A 15,561-nucleotide genomic window follows, 5' to 3' on the forward strand; every position below is an offset into this window, starting at 1 on the left:
CTACTACTACTATTTGTGGGAATACTCTATTGCATAGTTAAAACTGCTAGTTTAGCACTTCTTGCTGTTTATTTCATTAATTTTTCGATCTTATATTGTTACTCTTATTATTTCCTTTATTTTAGTGTCACATATTTTGTCCCCAATTTAAAAGAAGTTTGTGTCTGTATCAGTTGTTATTAGTGTTTAATTGTTCTTAATTTAATTTGACGTAGAAAACAGTAAAGTTTTTAATTTCTCTTCTTTTCATGAACAGCATATTCAGCCATGGATTTCATTTATGTATTATGTAGTCATTTTGTTGTAATCATTGTCTGGTAGTCATTTTGTTGTAATCATTGTCTGGTAGTCATTTTGTTGTAATCATTGTCTGGTAGTCATTTTGTTTGCATCCCCCTCCACACAATTTAAACTTCCTTTACTGAATTGATGAGAAAGCATGATAAATCCACCATGTTTTTAGTATAGACTTGTATTCAAAAAGTTTGGAATTAACTTTATCTTGAAATTGTGGTTCTGTTGCAAGTTGTCACTTATTGCAGCATATTCAATAACTCTTGTACTAATTCAGACTGGCTGCAGATAAATGATTATTCATGCATTTATAAATAAATCATCAGTTATCTGCAGTCAGTCTGAATTAGCACATATTGAAAAGAGCAACAGAAACCCATGAATTGTTAAAAACGTTTCAGGAAGATATGATGAGAGCCTTGTCGATCAATTCGGCCCTGGAAAGATTGTGCAAGACTCAAGGGGTAGAATTTTTTTCAGCCTAGTCTGTACTTGTTAGCAGGAGAGACTGCTTCTACAGGGATGGGATACACTTAAATAGAAAGGATGCAAGAATATTTGCTGATATCGAGAATATCGAGGCAGTGTTAGGTGGGTCGGAAAACTGCTAGCTTGGGGGGATACAGGGACTACTAGATTAATAGTAGCCACTGGCAGAGGTGAAAGTGATTCTTGCACTGCTATTGGAATGAGCAGCAGCCTGGAAAACAAGATGCAGGATATTTCAGAGACTGCTGGGAGTCATTGTGGTACAAGTAAACACATGGGTTGTGTTAGGGTAGCTAAGAATAGGAACAGGTGCATGTATACTTGCATGTACAGCAATGCTAGGAGTTTGGTAAATAAATTTGATGAATTTGAGGTATTGCTCAAAACAACAAAGGCTGATATTGTTGGGATATCAGAGATGTGGTTTCACACAGATATAAGGAATGCAGAATGGAATTTGGCGAGTACAATGTGTACAGAAAGGATAGACAGGATAGGAAGGGAGGAGAAGTTATGCTATTAGTAAGAAACACAAAATCGAAGGAAGTGAAGCCAGTCGACATCGCTGGACAGTGCAGTGACGAGTCAGTTTGGTGTGAGATTTTTATCTCACACAAGCATTGGGAGATCAAAATTGAGAGTAGGAGTGTGCTATAGGCCTAATGACTATGATGAGTATAACAAGAAACTGTACAGGGAAATAGAGTGGGCCAGTAAATCAGAGTCTTATAATGGGGGATTTTAATTTCGGAGAAATTGATTGGATTGTGGGTTGGTCAATCACACACTAGCAAGGCTTTTGTGGATTTATTGGATGATTGTTTTCTACATCAGCATGTTCGGGAGGCAACTAGAGGGAGTAATACTCTTGATTTGATTATTAGTAGTGATTCTTCATGCATTAAGAATCTGCAGATAAAGGAACCACTAGGTGGCAGTGATCACAGTGTGCTGAAGTGGGATTTACTCAAAGAGGTAACTACATCAGGGGTAAAGGGAAGGATTTTTGCTTTCGTAAAGGTGACTACGATGGTCTGAGACAGTATTTAAATTCTATACAGTTGGACCAACTGATGATGTTACCAACAGCAAATTGAAAATGGGAAGCATTCAAAGAACTTATCTTTGAAGCTACTAGGCTTTACATACCAACTAAGAAATATTGTTCAAGGTTTAGGCCTAAATGGATGTCAGATGAACTAATGAGACATATGGCATAGAAGAAAAATGCATGGGATACATATAAATTAACATATGGCACAGAAGCCTATGATAGATATAAGTTGATCTGTAACCAAGTTACAAAGGAGGTTAGGCAGGCGAAAGCAGATTACGAGAAAACTTTGGCAAAGGACGCAAAGAAAAACAGCAAAGAGTTCTTTACTTATGTAAACTCTAGAAGGAAGGGAATGAATCAGATTGTTCCACTTGATATCGATGGTTGATCTGTTGATGATCCTGCTCAGGGAGCTAACAAACTAAATGAATATTATGCATTGACATTCACACATGAGGAGTTATTCAGCGAGGGGAATGCCAGAGGTGTATTCAACTCTGGCAGTAAGCTAGATAATCTTGTAATAACTGGGAGTAAAGTGGAGGAGAAATTGTTGAAGATAAACACAAGAAAGGCACCTGGGGTGGATGGGATCTATCCAGTTATATTAAAGGAGGCAGTAAAGGAAGTAAGCAAACCCTTAGCCATAATTATGAGAGCTTCCTTGGACTCAGGGGAGGTACCCATGGACTGGAGATGTGCACATGTGACCCCAATTCACAAAGGAGGATCAAAGGCTGACGCAAGTAATTATAGACCAGTGAGTTTAACTTCTGTTCCAGGAAAATTAATGGAGGCACTGGTTAAAGTAGCACTGCAGGATCATCTAGACAGGACTTCAGTTATAACTTGGACACAGCATGGTTTTGTTAAGGGAAAGTCTTGCCTGACCAATTCGATTGGATACTATGATGCAGTCACAAAAGAACTGGATGCAGGGAATAACTTTGATGTTATATATTTGGATCTTAGAAAGTCTTTTGATACTGTTGCACATGGAAGACTGCTGCACAAATTGGAGCAGTGTGGCATTGGAGGCAAATTGCTGCTATTGATACAGGGATATTTGAGGGGGAGAAGACAGAGAGTGGTAATCAATGGACATTGCTCATCGTGGACTAATGTTATTAGTGGAGTCCCTCAGGGTTCAGTGTTGGGTCCATTATTGTTTTCTGTATTTATAGATGATATTGATGATGGTATATCAAGCTTAATGTCGAAGTTTGCAGACGATACGAATGTTGGAGGGTTGTTAAGGACACTACTGACGCTATGCTGCTGCAACAGGATCTGGAAAGGTTGAGCAGATGGGCTGAGAGGTGGCAAATGAAGTTTAACATTGACAAATGTAAAGTACTACATATGGAAAACAGCAACCCCAGAGCAACGTATCAACTCTGTGGTAATTGTGCAGACAGATATGAAGTTCTCTGACAAGTGCAGATGGGCTGCAAGAGTAGCTCATGGTGTCTTGTCAATGATATACAGGAATTTTTCTAGCAGGGATAAGGAGGTGATTATTCCCTTGTATAAGGCAATGGTCAGGCCAAACCTTGTGTACTGTAAACAGGTCTGGATGCCTCATTTCAAGAAGGATGTAGAACTCCTGGAACGAGTACAGAGAAGGGCAACAAGATTAGTGAATGGAACAAAGGGTTGCTCTTACAAAGAAAGGCTTAAGTTTTGCAAATTACAGTGTCTCGAGACTAGGCACCGGTGAGGTGATCTGATAGAGGTGTATAAAGCCTTGAATGGTTTGAGCATGCTCAATGCTGATGGGATTCTTCCTCTTGCTCAGAATAATCACTTGAGAGGGCATAAATTCAGATTGAGGAAAGACAGATGTAGGATAGATGTGCAGAGATTTGCCTTTAGCCAGCGGGTAGTTGGTTGGTGGAACAGATTTCCATTCCTTATTGTGGGTTGATAGCCTAAATAAATTAAGGCTCAGCTGGACAGGTATTTCGAACGAACGGAGGGGTGAAGCGGAAGTGTGTGTTTTTTTTTTTTTTTTTTTTTTTTTTTTTGGCTGATGCTGCATAAGCTTGCTTTCTTGCATCATATGCCTATGCTAATGTGTGCCATTTAAAGAACTTGCTAGCAGTTTGAAAAGTTTATAGAAGGCTACTTCTCCAGCAGAGTTTATAGAAGGCCACTTCTCCACCCTTCAACTTAAAAAATCCAGTTGTTTGTGATTTGATCAGTAGTGATCAATGTTTAACTATCCATGGAGTTGCTAGTTAAATTGGTATTTCCTGTGGGGTATGGTAGTCCATTTTAAAGGCACCCCCGTAGCCAGGTGGGAAGGAGCAGCAGTGCGTAGCACACAGTTCTTGATTAGATCGGGGTTCGAGCCCGTAACCACCAAATACGGAGGATGTGGAAAGGTCAAGGGAATGACCACCGCATATTCCTGGAGCAATATGGCCTTAGTTGCTTATGCTCCTAAAAACCAAATAAACAAACAAAACAGTCCATTTTAAAGTCGGGATTTGGAAATGTGACCCATTTCAGCCAACTTTGTGCCTTATATCCTCACTTATGATCATACAGCATGGCAAATTCTTGCATTTCATGATCTTTTTCAACATGTTATTGCTGACCCATTCTTTGTTTTTTTCATCATACTGGTCATCATGGATATGTAGCTGTGATCCAGAAACAAGGACCCAGTTCTCTCAAAAACATGACAATCTTGATGAAATGTGAAGATCTTCTTTATCTTATTTTTTTTGACTTGCATGGCATTGTTGTTATAAATTTGTCCCACATGATCAAACCTTGAACCATAAATAGTATAAAACAGTTTTACAGCAATTGTATTGCTGCTTGGAAATTGGCACTTGCATAATGACAACATCCCTGCACACTCACACTTACGTTTTCCATTCAAGAATTTCTTGCGAAGTACTGTATGACTCGTTGCCTCCGTAGCTGAGTGGTCAGGAGTGGGAGTGCAGTCGCACACACTCCTTGAGTAAACCAGAGTTCAAGCCCCTGACTGCTAAATATGGTCGATCTGCCAACCCGCAGTGGACCAGCGTGGCAGATTATGGTCCATTTCCCTCAACATGAATTGTTGAGGAGGCTTCCATCCTGCAGTGGGCTGATAATGGCTGCAGGGCTTTCACTGTATGACTCTGGTTCCTGATCTGCCATACTAAATCTGTTTACCCCCTCTAATACCCCCTACCCAAGAGTAAATTCCCCATGAAAAGTCACACAGAAAATTATTTAGAACATGACAGGAAGTATTAGCAATTGCAAAAGAAACCTGTTGGGAATGTTTTCAGAAGTTGCAAAAGTGTTGGGAATCTGTGTATGCAATGTCAAAGAAACTGCATCAGAAGAGCTCTCCAAAATAGCCAGTAAGCTTGATCATTTCCTACTAGTTTAGTCTCCAAACTTTTTGATCACACCTCATACACGGGCAGTTTAACCAGTGCAGGGCCATTAACTTGATCCAAATATCTCACAGAGCAAACTTCTTTAGTTTGGCCCATAGGCTGGTTATTGAACTATGTAGGCCTGCAGATAGGTGGATAGAAAAAGTTTGACATTAAACTAAGCAGAAGCTTTAATACATAGTTTTTTTTTTTTTTTTTTTTCTTCTTTTGTTTCAAAATGCAGTTATTACAGGTTTTTTAATGTTTCTGAAGATAAGAGAGCCATGTTTATGTTACAGATCTTCAAGATCATCTTACAGTTCACGTAGCTCTTCATCTAGGAGTTCATACTATAGTTCACATAGGTAAGAAAGTTAAGTACTTAATAACTGACTTTTCTGATATTTTTCTTTCAAAATGTAACTTTGCAAGTAAAGGGAATATAACATTTAAATATATGGAATATTCTAATGTTCAACTCCTAAGACCATTTTAGAATTGTGCATTGCTTAATAAAAAAAAAAATACTTGACTGACATTTTTAAATATGCTGATGTGAAGGATTGAAAATGTAAGGTTGAACATAAAACAGCTACGCATAAATGAGGAGAACTGAACATCTCAAAAAGTTGCACGTGCCTTTTAGTAACTCCTCTTTTATTAAGGTGAGATTAACAATGTGTGCTAAATTTTTTGTGCAGAAAATGAAGTACTGGCCAACTGATTCAAAGCTAGAATCTTATCATCAGCTAATAGTTATGTACACGTAAAAACAGCTTTACTGTGCTAGGTTTGCTCGCCTCTCATTACTTGGTTTTTTAGGCTGTGATTATCTCTTCTTATGATAATCCAGGAAATGATTTATAAATTGGTTGAGGCAAGGCTATTTCCAAGCTTATTCATGTTTCTTATGTGATTATAAAATTCAATTTCTTGTTGATGTGATTATAAAACCCAATTTCTTGTTGCTTGCCCTGGGTGTAAACTAGAATCGGTTTTCAGAGCAGAGAGGATTAACACTTTGTACAAAATTTTGTTTGTTAATTTTTATTAAGATCATTCAGTAATTATGGGATGATTATGATGTTAATAGCTTTATGGTCTGCATAGTTTGTCTTTATGCCATTTTTGAAGTGCAGCGAAAATAGTAGTAGTAGTGGCAAATAATGCAAGAGCTGATATAGCATCACCCGAAAAAAAAGAGAGAGAAACACACGCACACACACACTTCACCCATCCTTACCCTCCAAGAATTTGTATAGTTCTTTGAATTTATTTAAAAATGCACTTCCACAACAACAGATAGAAGCCTATTCTGACAAACAATAATTTGCTGGCGGAAAGCAAACATCTGCACATCTCTCCTGCAACCGTTCTTTCTTAGCTTACTCAATTCATTCAAGACCTTAAACACCCCAATCAGATTACCCCACAGGTGCCTAGTCTCCAGACATTGCACTTTGCGGAACTGAAGCCTTTAGCATTAATAGAGGCATATGATGCAAGAAAGCAAGCTTATGCAGCATCAGCCAAAAAAAAAAAAAAAATTCTCCCATTTCAGCCCTCTGTTTGCTTCAAATACCTGTCCAGCTCAGCCTTAAAAATTTATTTAGGCTATCAACTTCCACAACAAAGGATGGCAGTCTGTTCCACCAACCAGCTACCCGCACATCTATCCTACATCTGTCTTTCGTCAATTTGAATTTATGCCCTCTCAGGTGATTATTCTGAGCAAGAGGAAGAATCCCATCAGCATTGAGCATGCTCAAACCATTCAAGGCTTTATACACCTCAATCAGATCAAGGCTTTATACACCTCAATCAGATCACCTCGCAGGTGTGCCTCTGTAGCCAGGTGGGAAGGAGCAGCAGTGCGCAGCGCACGTTTCTTGATTAGACCGGGGTCCGAGCCCATCACCACCAAAAACGGAGGATGCAGAAAGGTCAGGGAATGACCACCGCATATTCACCGAGCAATATGGCCTTAGTTGCCAATGCTCCTAAAAACCAAATAACAACAAACCTCGCAGGTGCCTAGTCTCCAGACAACGTAATTTGCAAAACTTAAGCCTTTCTTCATAAGAGCAACCCTTTGTTCCATTCACTAATCTTGTTGCCCTTCTCTGTACTTGTTCTAACAGCTCTACATCCTTTTAAAATGAAGCCTCCCAAACCTGTATACAGTACTCAAGGTGTGGTCTGACCATTGCCTTATACAAAGGGATAATCACCTCCTTATCCCTTCTAGAAAGATTCCTGTATATCATTGACAAGATGCCATGAGCTACTCTTGCAGACTGTCTGCACTGCTCAGAAAACTTCATATCTGCCTACACAATTACCCCCAGATTCTTTTCGTTCTATATCACTGTCAGTGTAGTACCACAGAGTTGATACGTTACTCATACTCTGGGGTTACTGCTTCTCATATGTAGTACTTTACATTTGTCAATGTTAATCTTCATTTGCCACCTCTCAGCCCATCTGCTCAACTTTTTAAGATCCTGTTGCAGCAGCGTACTGTCATTAGTGTCCTTAACAACCCTGCCAACCTTCGTATCATCTGCAAACTTGGACATTAAGCTTGATATACCATCGTCAATATCATTAACGAATACAGAAAACAACAATGGACCAAACACTGAACCCTGAGGAACTCCACTAATAACATTAGTCACGATGAGCGGTGTCCATTGATTACCACTCTGTCTTTTCCCACTCAACCTTCCATAGCAGCAATTTGCCTCCAGTGCCACACTGCTCCAATTTGTTCAGCTGTCTTCCATGTGCAACAGTATCAAAAGCCTTTCTAAGATCCAAATATATGATATCAAAGTTATTCCCTGCATCCAGTTCCTTTGCGACCACATCATAGTATCCGACCAAATTGGTCAGGCAAGACTTCCCCTTAACAAAACCATGTTGTGTCCGAGCTATAACTGAAGTCATGTCTAGATGATTCTGCAGTGCTTCTTTAACCATGTCTCCATTAATTTTCCTGCAACAGAAGTTAAACTAAGAGGTCTATAATTATTTGTGTCGCCTTTTGATCCTCCTTTGTGAATTGGGGTCACATTTGCACATCTCCAGTCCATGGGTACTTCCCTTTAGTCCAAAGAGGCTCTCATAATTATGGCTAAGGGTTTGCTTACTTCCTTTGCTGCTTCCTTTGATATAACTGAAGAGATCCCATCCACCCCGGGTACCTCTTTTATGTTTATCTTCAAAAATTTCTCCTCCACTTTCCCCTCAGTTATTACAAAATCATCTAGCTCACCGCCAGAGTTTAATGATGTAGGTAAGAGCACCGTTTTGTATTCCCTTCATCAATCTGGTTGCCCTTCTCATCACTAATTATAGCAGATCTACATCCTTCCTAAAGTGAGGCCATGAGATCTGTATACAATATTCTAGTTGCAGTCTAACCATGGCCTTGTACAAAGGGATAATCAGTTCCTTATTCCTACTAGCAAAGTTTCTGTATATCATTGACAAAACCACCATCAGCTGTCCTGGCAGAATGTATACACTGCTGAGAGAATTTCATATACAGCTGCACAATTACCCCTAGGTCTTTTTCATTTTATATTACCATAATTGTAGTTCCACATAGTTGATAAGTTACTCTGAGCTTCATCATCATCAGGCATTTTCAATCCACTGCAGGATGGAGGCCTCTCCAGCAACTTTCCAGTTCTTCTGTTTTGTGCAATGGCCATCCATTTACTACCCACACACTCGTGAATTTCTTCTATCCATCTCCGCCATTGTCTTCCAGGTTTTCTTCTACCTCCTCTTGGGTGGGTACCATTCTGTTATTTTCTTCTGTAATCATGTCCATCTGTAATCATGTCTTCAATCTGTGTCCTACCCAAGACCATTTTAGTTGTTCTTTAGTTTTTGATAAGAATGTCCTTTACTTGAATTAGTTGCTTAATCCATGTGTTTCTCTTCTTATCTAACAGTCTGATTCCCAATATAATTCATTCCATTCTTCACTGTGTAGTTCTCAGCTTCTCTTCCATTCTTTTGGTTAGTGCCCAAGTTTCACTTCCATAAGTCATGGTGGGGAGTATACATTTGTTCATTATTTTTCGTTTCAGACAAACTGGGATATTGCTCCTCAGTATGTGACTAAAAATATTTCCTGAATGCTACCATCCAAAATTTATTCTTCTCTTGACTTCCAGCCATTTATCATTATTACAGCTAATAAGTTGTCCCAGATAAGTATATGACTTCACCTTTTCAATTCCCTTGTTGTGGAAGTTGATAGCCTAAATAAATTTAAGGCTCAGCTGGACAGGTATTTCAAACAAACGGAGGGGAGAAATGGAAGTGGTTTTTTTTTTTTTTTTTTGCTGATGCTGCATAAGCTTGCTTTCTTGCATCATAAGCCTCTGCTAATGCTAATTACTGCTCCTTCAATCACTGTGTCCCTTTCTGTGGCATAATTGTTTATCATTACTTTTGTTTTATCCATATTCATCTTTAGTTCAAAATCCTTACTAACTGTGTATGACTGATTAAGATTTTCCTCTAATTCTTTGGGATCGTGGCTTATGACCACAATGTCATCTGCAAATCGTAAATAGTTTAGGTACTCTTCATTCATATTGACTCCTTTCTGTGATCTTCTGAAAGCTTCCTAAAGGGCAGCAGTAAACAGCTTCGAGATAGTGTCTCCTTGTCGAACTCCTTTCTCAATTTCAAATTTGCTACTGTCTTTGTCTAGTCTAATAAAGGAGGTAGCGTTCTCATATATTTTCCTCAAAATCATAATATATGAGGTATCTATGCCCTGTCTTTCTAGTGCCCGAAACATTGCCTTATGCAGAATGGAGTCAAATGCCTTTTCATAATCCACAAATGCCAGGCATAATGGTGTTTTATATTCATTTGCTTTCTCCATTAGCTGTGATATTACGTGAAGGTGATCCATAGTTGAGAATCCTGTCCTAAAGCCAACTTGCTCTTTCGGTTGATTCTCATCAAGTATTCTTTCTAATCTATTAGTAATGACCCTTGTGAATAACTTTTAGATGTGGGATTACTCTGAGATTACTGCTACCCATATTTGTTAAACTTCAACTGGCATTGCTGAACTCATCGACCTAATTTTTCTAAATCCTGTTGCCGTAGCATACCATCATAATTGTTGTTAGCCACCCTGCCAACTTTTGTATCATCAGCTTAGATGTTAAGCCTAATGTACCATGATCAATATCATTGATGAAATATTGATGCCCAGCACTGAACCCCAGGGAACTCCATTAATAACATTAGTCCACAAAGAGCCGTGCCCATTGATAACCATCTTCCACTTAACTATCCCTTTATACATAGCAGTAACTTTCTTTTAATGCTATATTGCTCCAGTTGAAAAAACAGTATTTTGTCTGCAGCAGTATCAAAAGCCTTCCTGAAATCCAAGTATATGAAGTATATATTTTTTTTTCATGTCAACTTTTGATCCCTATTGTGAATTGGGGATACATTTGTACATCTGCAATCCATAGGGATCTCCCCTGAATCCAGGGATGCTCTAAGGGTTTCCTCACCTCCTTTGCTGCTTCTTTTATTATGATTAGATAGATCCCATTCACCTAAGGTGCTTTTTTTTATGTTCAGCTTTAATAGTTTCTCTTCCGCTTTCCTTTCAGTTATCAGAAAGCCATCTAGCTCCCCATTGGAGTTTGATAAACTTCTGACATCCCTCCCATAAAGAATTCCTCGTGTATGAATGTAGATGCTATATATCTATTCAATTTGTTAGCAACCTGAGCAAGGTCATCAACAGTTAACCCATTGACATCAAGTGGCACAGTGATGTCTTTGCTGCTTTTCTTGGCATTCTTCAGCAGACTTCTCATAATCTGCCTTAACTTGCCTAATCTCCTTTGTGACTTTATTACAGACTAATTTATATCTATGATAGGCTTCTGTATCAACTGGTAATTTATATGCATCCTGTGCACTTTTCATCTCTGCCATGTATCTCATTAGTTAATCTCACATCTGTTTGGGTCTTAGCCTTTAACAGTATTTGTTGGTGTTAAAAGCTTAGTAGCTTTTTGATTACTACCTTGAATGCTTCCCATTTAGAATTTGCTGTTGGTAGCATCATCATCATCAGTTGGTCCCACTGCATAGAATTTAAAAACTGTCTGAAGACCACTGTAGTCACCTTTACAAAAGTAAAGGCTTTCCCTTTACCCTTAACAGTAGTTATGTCTTTAATTTAATTGCACATTAGTACCCTGTGATTGCTGCCACTCACTGGGTCTTTTAGCTGCAGATTCTTAAATGCATGTAGAATCACTACTGATAACCAAGTGAAGAATATTCTTCCTCTTGTTGCTTGTCTAACTTGCTGCTGTGGAAAATAGTCATCCAAAAAATCTACAAAAGGCTTGCTAATGTGAGAGTGACCAACCCACAAATTCCAGTCAACATCTAGAAAGTTAAAATCCCCCATTATAAGACATTCCGATTTACTGGCTCACTCTATATCTCTGTGTAGCCATTTGATATACTCATCACAGTCATTAGACCTATAACACACTCCTGTTCTGGCGCCTCCGTAGCCAGGTGGGGAGGAGCAGCAGTGTGTAGCACACGCTTCTTGATTAGACCGGGGTTCGAGCCCATTACCACCAAATACAGAGGATGCGGAAAGGTCAGGGAATAACCACCGTATATCCCTGGAGCAATATGGCCTTAGTTGCTAATGCTCCTAAAAACCAAAATAACACTCCTGTCAGTTTTGTTTTCCCAGTGCTTATATCCAGGCTATATCAGAGGGGTGGGCCTAATCCCCCTGGTAGGTTGAACAAAATTAAGATGTGTTTTTTTTTTTTTTTTTTTTTTTTTTTACTTCAGATCAGTTTTGTGGGACAATACAATGAAAAATAATCCACACTGGTGGTGCATCAAAGAGAAAGCGTGCCAAATTGCAAGAAGAAGCTGTCAAAAAATCCAAATCAGAGAATGGCCACACTGATCTTTCTAACCAGGCCATTGGACCAGGACCAGCTATGGATACAAAAGGTAAAACTCCCAAAAAAAAAAAAAAAAACTGATGATAAACTGATAGAGCAAACAGTGGAACCACAATTGCCAACTGAAGGTGATGCTGATAATAATGAAAAAGGGTCCGTAGCTGTAAAAGCCTCCACATCACAAATCGACATTGGACTGATTGATAAGAGGAATAGAATTGACACTTGATAAGAGGAATAGAATTGACACTGAAACATTTCTAAAAGTTCAGGACTTTGAAGTACCAACTGATGTCCCCAAGGATAAGGGTAATCGCTCATTTCCAACTCGCCTTTTTACAGTAACATTGACAAATGGAGAGAAATATAAACGAGACTGGCTGTGTTGGAGTCAAGCGAAGCAATCACTGTATTGTGCACCTTGTGTTTTGTTTACCAAGAGGGATGGATGTCTCTTCTAATGTGAGTGTATTAACTAGTCATCCAGGATGAAGTATTGAGAAAGGTTGGAGAAAATTAAAGGATCACATTCCAAGTCATGAAAATTCTAACTTACACTATATTGCATGGAAAGAAGCAAGTAAGGCAGCAATGAGCAGTGCTTCAACTTCAATGGACAATTATATTGTTGACCAGTTCAGGGCTGAAAGTAATAAATGGAAGAAAATTCTTCATCACATTCTTGATATCATCCTATTTTTGTCAGAGAGGCGGCTCGCTTTCTGCGATTCTTCTGAAAAAATTGATGATAGCCATAATGGGAATTTTTTGGGTGTCATTGAGCTTCTGAACAAATATGATTCAGTATTAGCCGAACATGTTCCATGTGTATGGAATGCATAGGAGAATGAAACACAGCTCCAGGTACACTATCTATCAAATAAAATACAAAATCAGTTCATTGAAATCTGTAGATCATTTGTGCAAAAGAGCATTATTGAAGAAATAAAAGCTGAAAAGCATTTTGCAATTGCTGTTGATGGAACACCTGATTGTTCTCACAAAGAACAGCTATCATTCATCTTCAGATATGTGAAGAGGGAAGATATCAGTTTTTCAGTTGAAGAATGCTTTCTTGCATTTCATGAATTTGCATCGACTAAATGCACACTCGTTGATCACTCATTATTGGCTCGGCACTCGTTGGTTTGTTACACAGGGAGTCGTCTTCTTCAGAAATGCTTCAAGAGGTGTTTGTTTCCAAGATAATCTTCTCTTTTAATTATAAATTTCAGGATCGCATGCATAAGCATTTTTTAACGGCACACACAAATTGCATCTAACATGATTCGCGTGGAGTAACAAGTTCACAAAGCTTAAAAAAAAAGAAAAGAGGAATGAAGACAAGATTCTGAAAATTTATTTGTTTTTTATACGATTGAAGATTTCAGTAAAGGGCAAACACATTTCACCATAATAACGTAAAAAAAACCACACAATTCCAGCTATCGGTATTTTCGCAAATGCAATAAGATCGAGTTTACTTCCTGTTTTTATTGTTTTATGGTTGTATCTTCTAAAAATGTGCTTTAGAAAAATATCGCAAAGCCGTTCAAAATTGGTTCTTATAACGGAACATATGATAACGATGAAAGTGTAGTGCATTTTAATGATTTGAATTGGTAACTAGTACAATTTACACTATAAAAACGACCTTTTAGGGAGTTATATAGCGAAAATTTGAACTTCCGAGGTCGCAGAATGAATTACCAAAAAACAATGTGTTATAGGGTTCACATTACGATATTTTCACGATACGATGGTAACAGATTAATATTGTAAAGCGCAGTGGACTGTATTGTATAACTACGTGCGTGGTTTGAAATTCGGTGTTTATGAATGTTTAACGTTCATTTTTTTTTTCGATTTTGTTGATACTTGATACTTTGGGAAAAAAAAAAAAAAAACCTCGGGAACTCGTAAAGCAAGAACTGCCTGTACTTAAAGAAGCACGGCGTGTGCCAGTCAATGTTGGTGTGCCAGATAGTTTTGCTACTCACATGGGGTACCCAACTCAAAAGCATGCCGAAAATTACTTCAGGGTGAATATGTTCTTCACCATAATTGTCTTTGCTATCGATGGCCTTTCACGTCGCTTTTCTGCAGTCATACCCAAGTCATATTTCAAGTGATATTCAAAGTGAAGTGCTTCTTAAAAGAATTTTTGATGTGAATTTCAAATTCTATGCTGTGTTACTGAAGAAAATTTATGGTCAAATATTGAACTTGAGATTGGGCAATGTTTCCCCAAATGTCCTCATTGTGCTGTGCATGTTTGCTAGATTTGCTATAAATTTTTTATAAATTGTTCTAGTTCTTTTATTCTGTTCTGTTACTTGTAAGTACATCATGAACACTACATGTACATGTATATATCCATATATAAATCATATGTATTTAGCACTGATTACAAAAATACTTAATGAAATGAGCAGTTTGAAATGGGGCCTACATTTCCCATCTGGCCTGGTCCTATTACCAGCTTTGCACGGGCCTGCTTATATCACACCAGGCTAACTTAGCATTGCTCTGGTTGCCCATATTGACTGGCTGTACTACCTTAGATTTAATATGCTTGTTAACTAAGAGCATAACCTCTCCTGTCCTACCTGTATACATTGTACTCCCCATATTCAAATTTTCAGCATCACTTATGTCTGAGTGACACCATATCTCTGCTATCCCTACAATGTCTGGATTTGAAATATTAATGTTATGGTATGAAGTTCAGGTTTTGCACAATGCAATCCATAATTCCAGTCATCATGCTGTTATTGAATCCAAAAGGAAAATTTATTTGTGCTGGGAGAGCTAAGTGAGTTGTTATAAAACAATTTACAACCCATATTCAGTAATGATTTTGAGATTCCCTTTATATACACCAGGCTTGTATAAAAATATACATCAAGTGTATAACTGAATGTGCTGAACTATGATGTTATGTTCCATCTAAATAAAACTGTACTGCATTTCTACTTGGATATTTGAGATTTGATTTTGAATGCAAGGAACTGATGTCTTTTCCATTTCATTTCCAGACAGCATGTTTGCTAGATTTGCTATAAAGTTTTTCAGTCAATCACGGCATACTAGGTATATCAGCCCAAGGAAAAGATCACCTTAGCTGTTGCCTCCAGTATTATATTTGACATGCGTTACAGTGTCTATTCAATGAACTAGAGTTTGATTTGGAAAAAAAGTTGCAAGTTAGGGTTAAATTTGAAATTGTCTGCAATTCTGCCCTGACACGATAGGAGGGAGTAAATGATGAGAGCCTTGTCAATCAATTCAGCCCTGGAGAGATTGTGCAAGGCTCATGGGGTAATATTTTTAT

The 15,561-nt window shown here is 38.2% G+C and overlaps 1 protein-coding gene across 10 annotated transcripts in view; it reads left to right on the top strand.

The window, feature by feature from the left end:
• The window catches only part of LOC150090406 (uncharacterized), a 390,346-nt gene that overhangs the window by 281,092 nt on the left and 93,693 nt on the right, over positions 1-15,561 (top strand). For 9 of the 10 annotated variants that reach the window (XM_090389862.1, XM_090389864.1, XM_090389859.1 and 6 more), the window contains one exon: positions 5,526-5,591. The exons of the other annotated variant lie outside the window; for it this stretch is intronic. In XM_090389862.1, the coding sequence (XP_090245988.1) occupies positions 5,526-5,591 (66 nt within the window). The remainder of the gene's footprint in view (positions 1-5,525; positions 5,592-15,561) is intronic. 10 annotated transcript variants of the gene reach the window in all.

Source organism: Mastigoproctus giganteus, chromosome 2 (genome assembly GCF_048544385.1).
Source record: "Mastigoproctus giganteus isolate SK-2022 chromosome 2, ASM4854438v1, whole genome shotgun sequence".
Lineage (NCBI taxonomy): Eukaryota > Metazoa > Arthropoda > Arachnida > Uropygi > Thelyphonidae > Mastigoproctus > Mastigoproctus giganteus.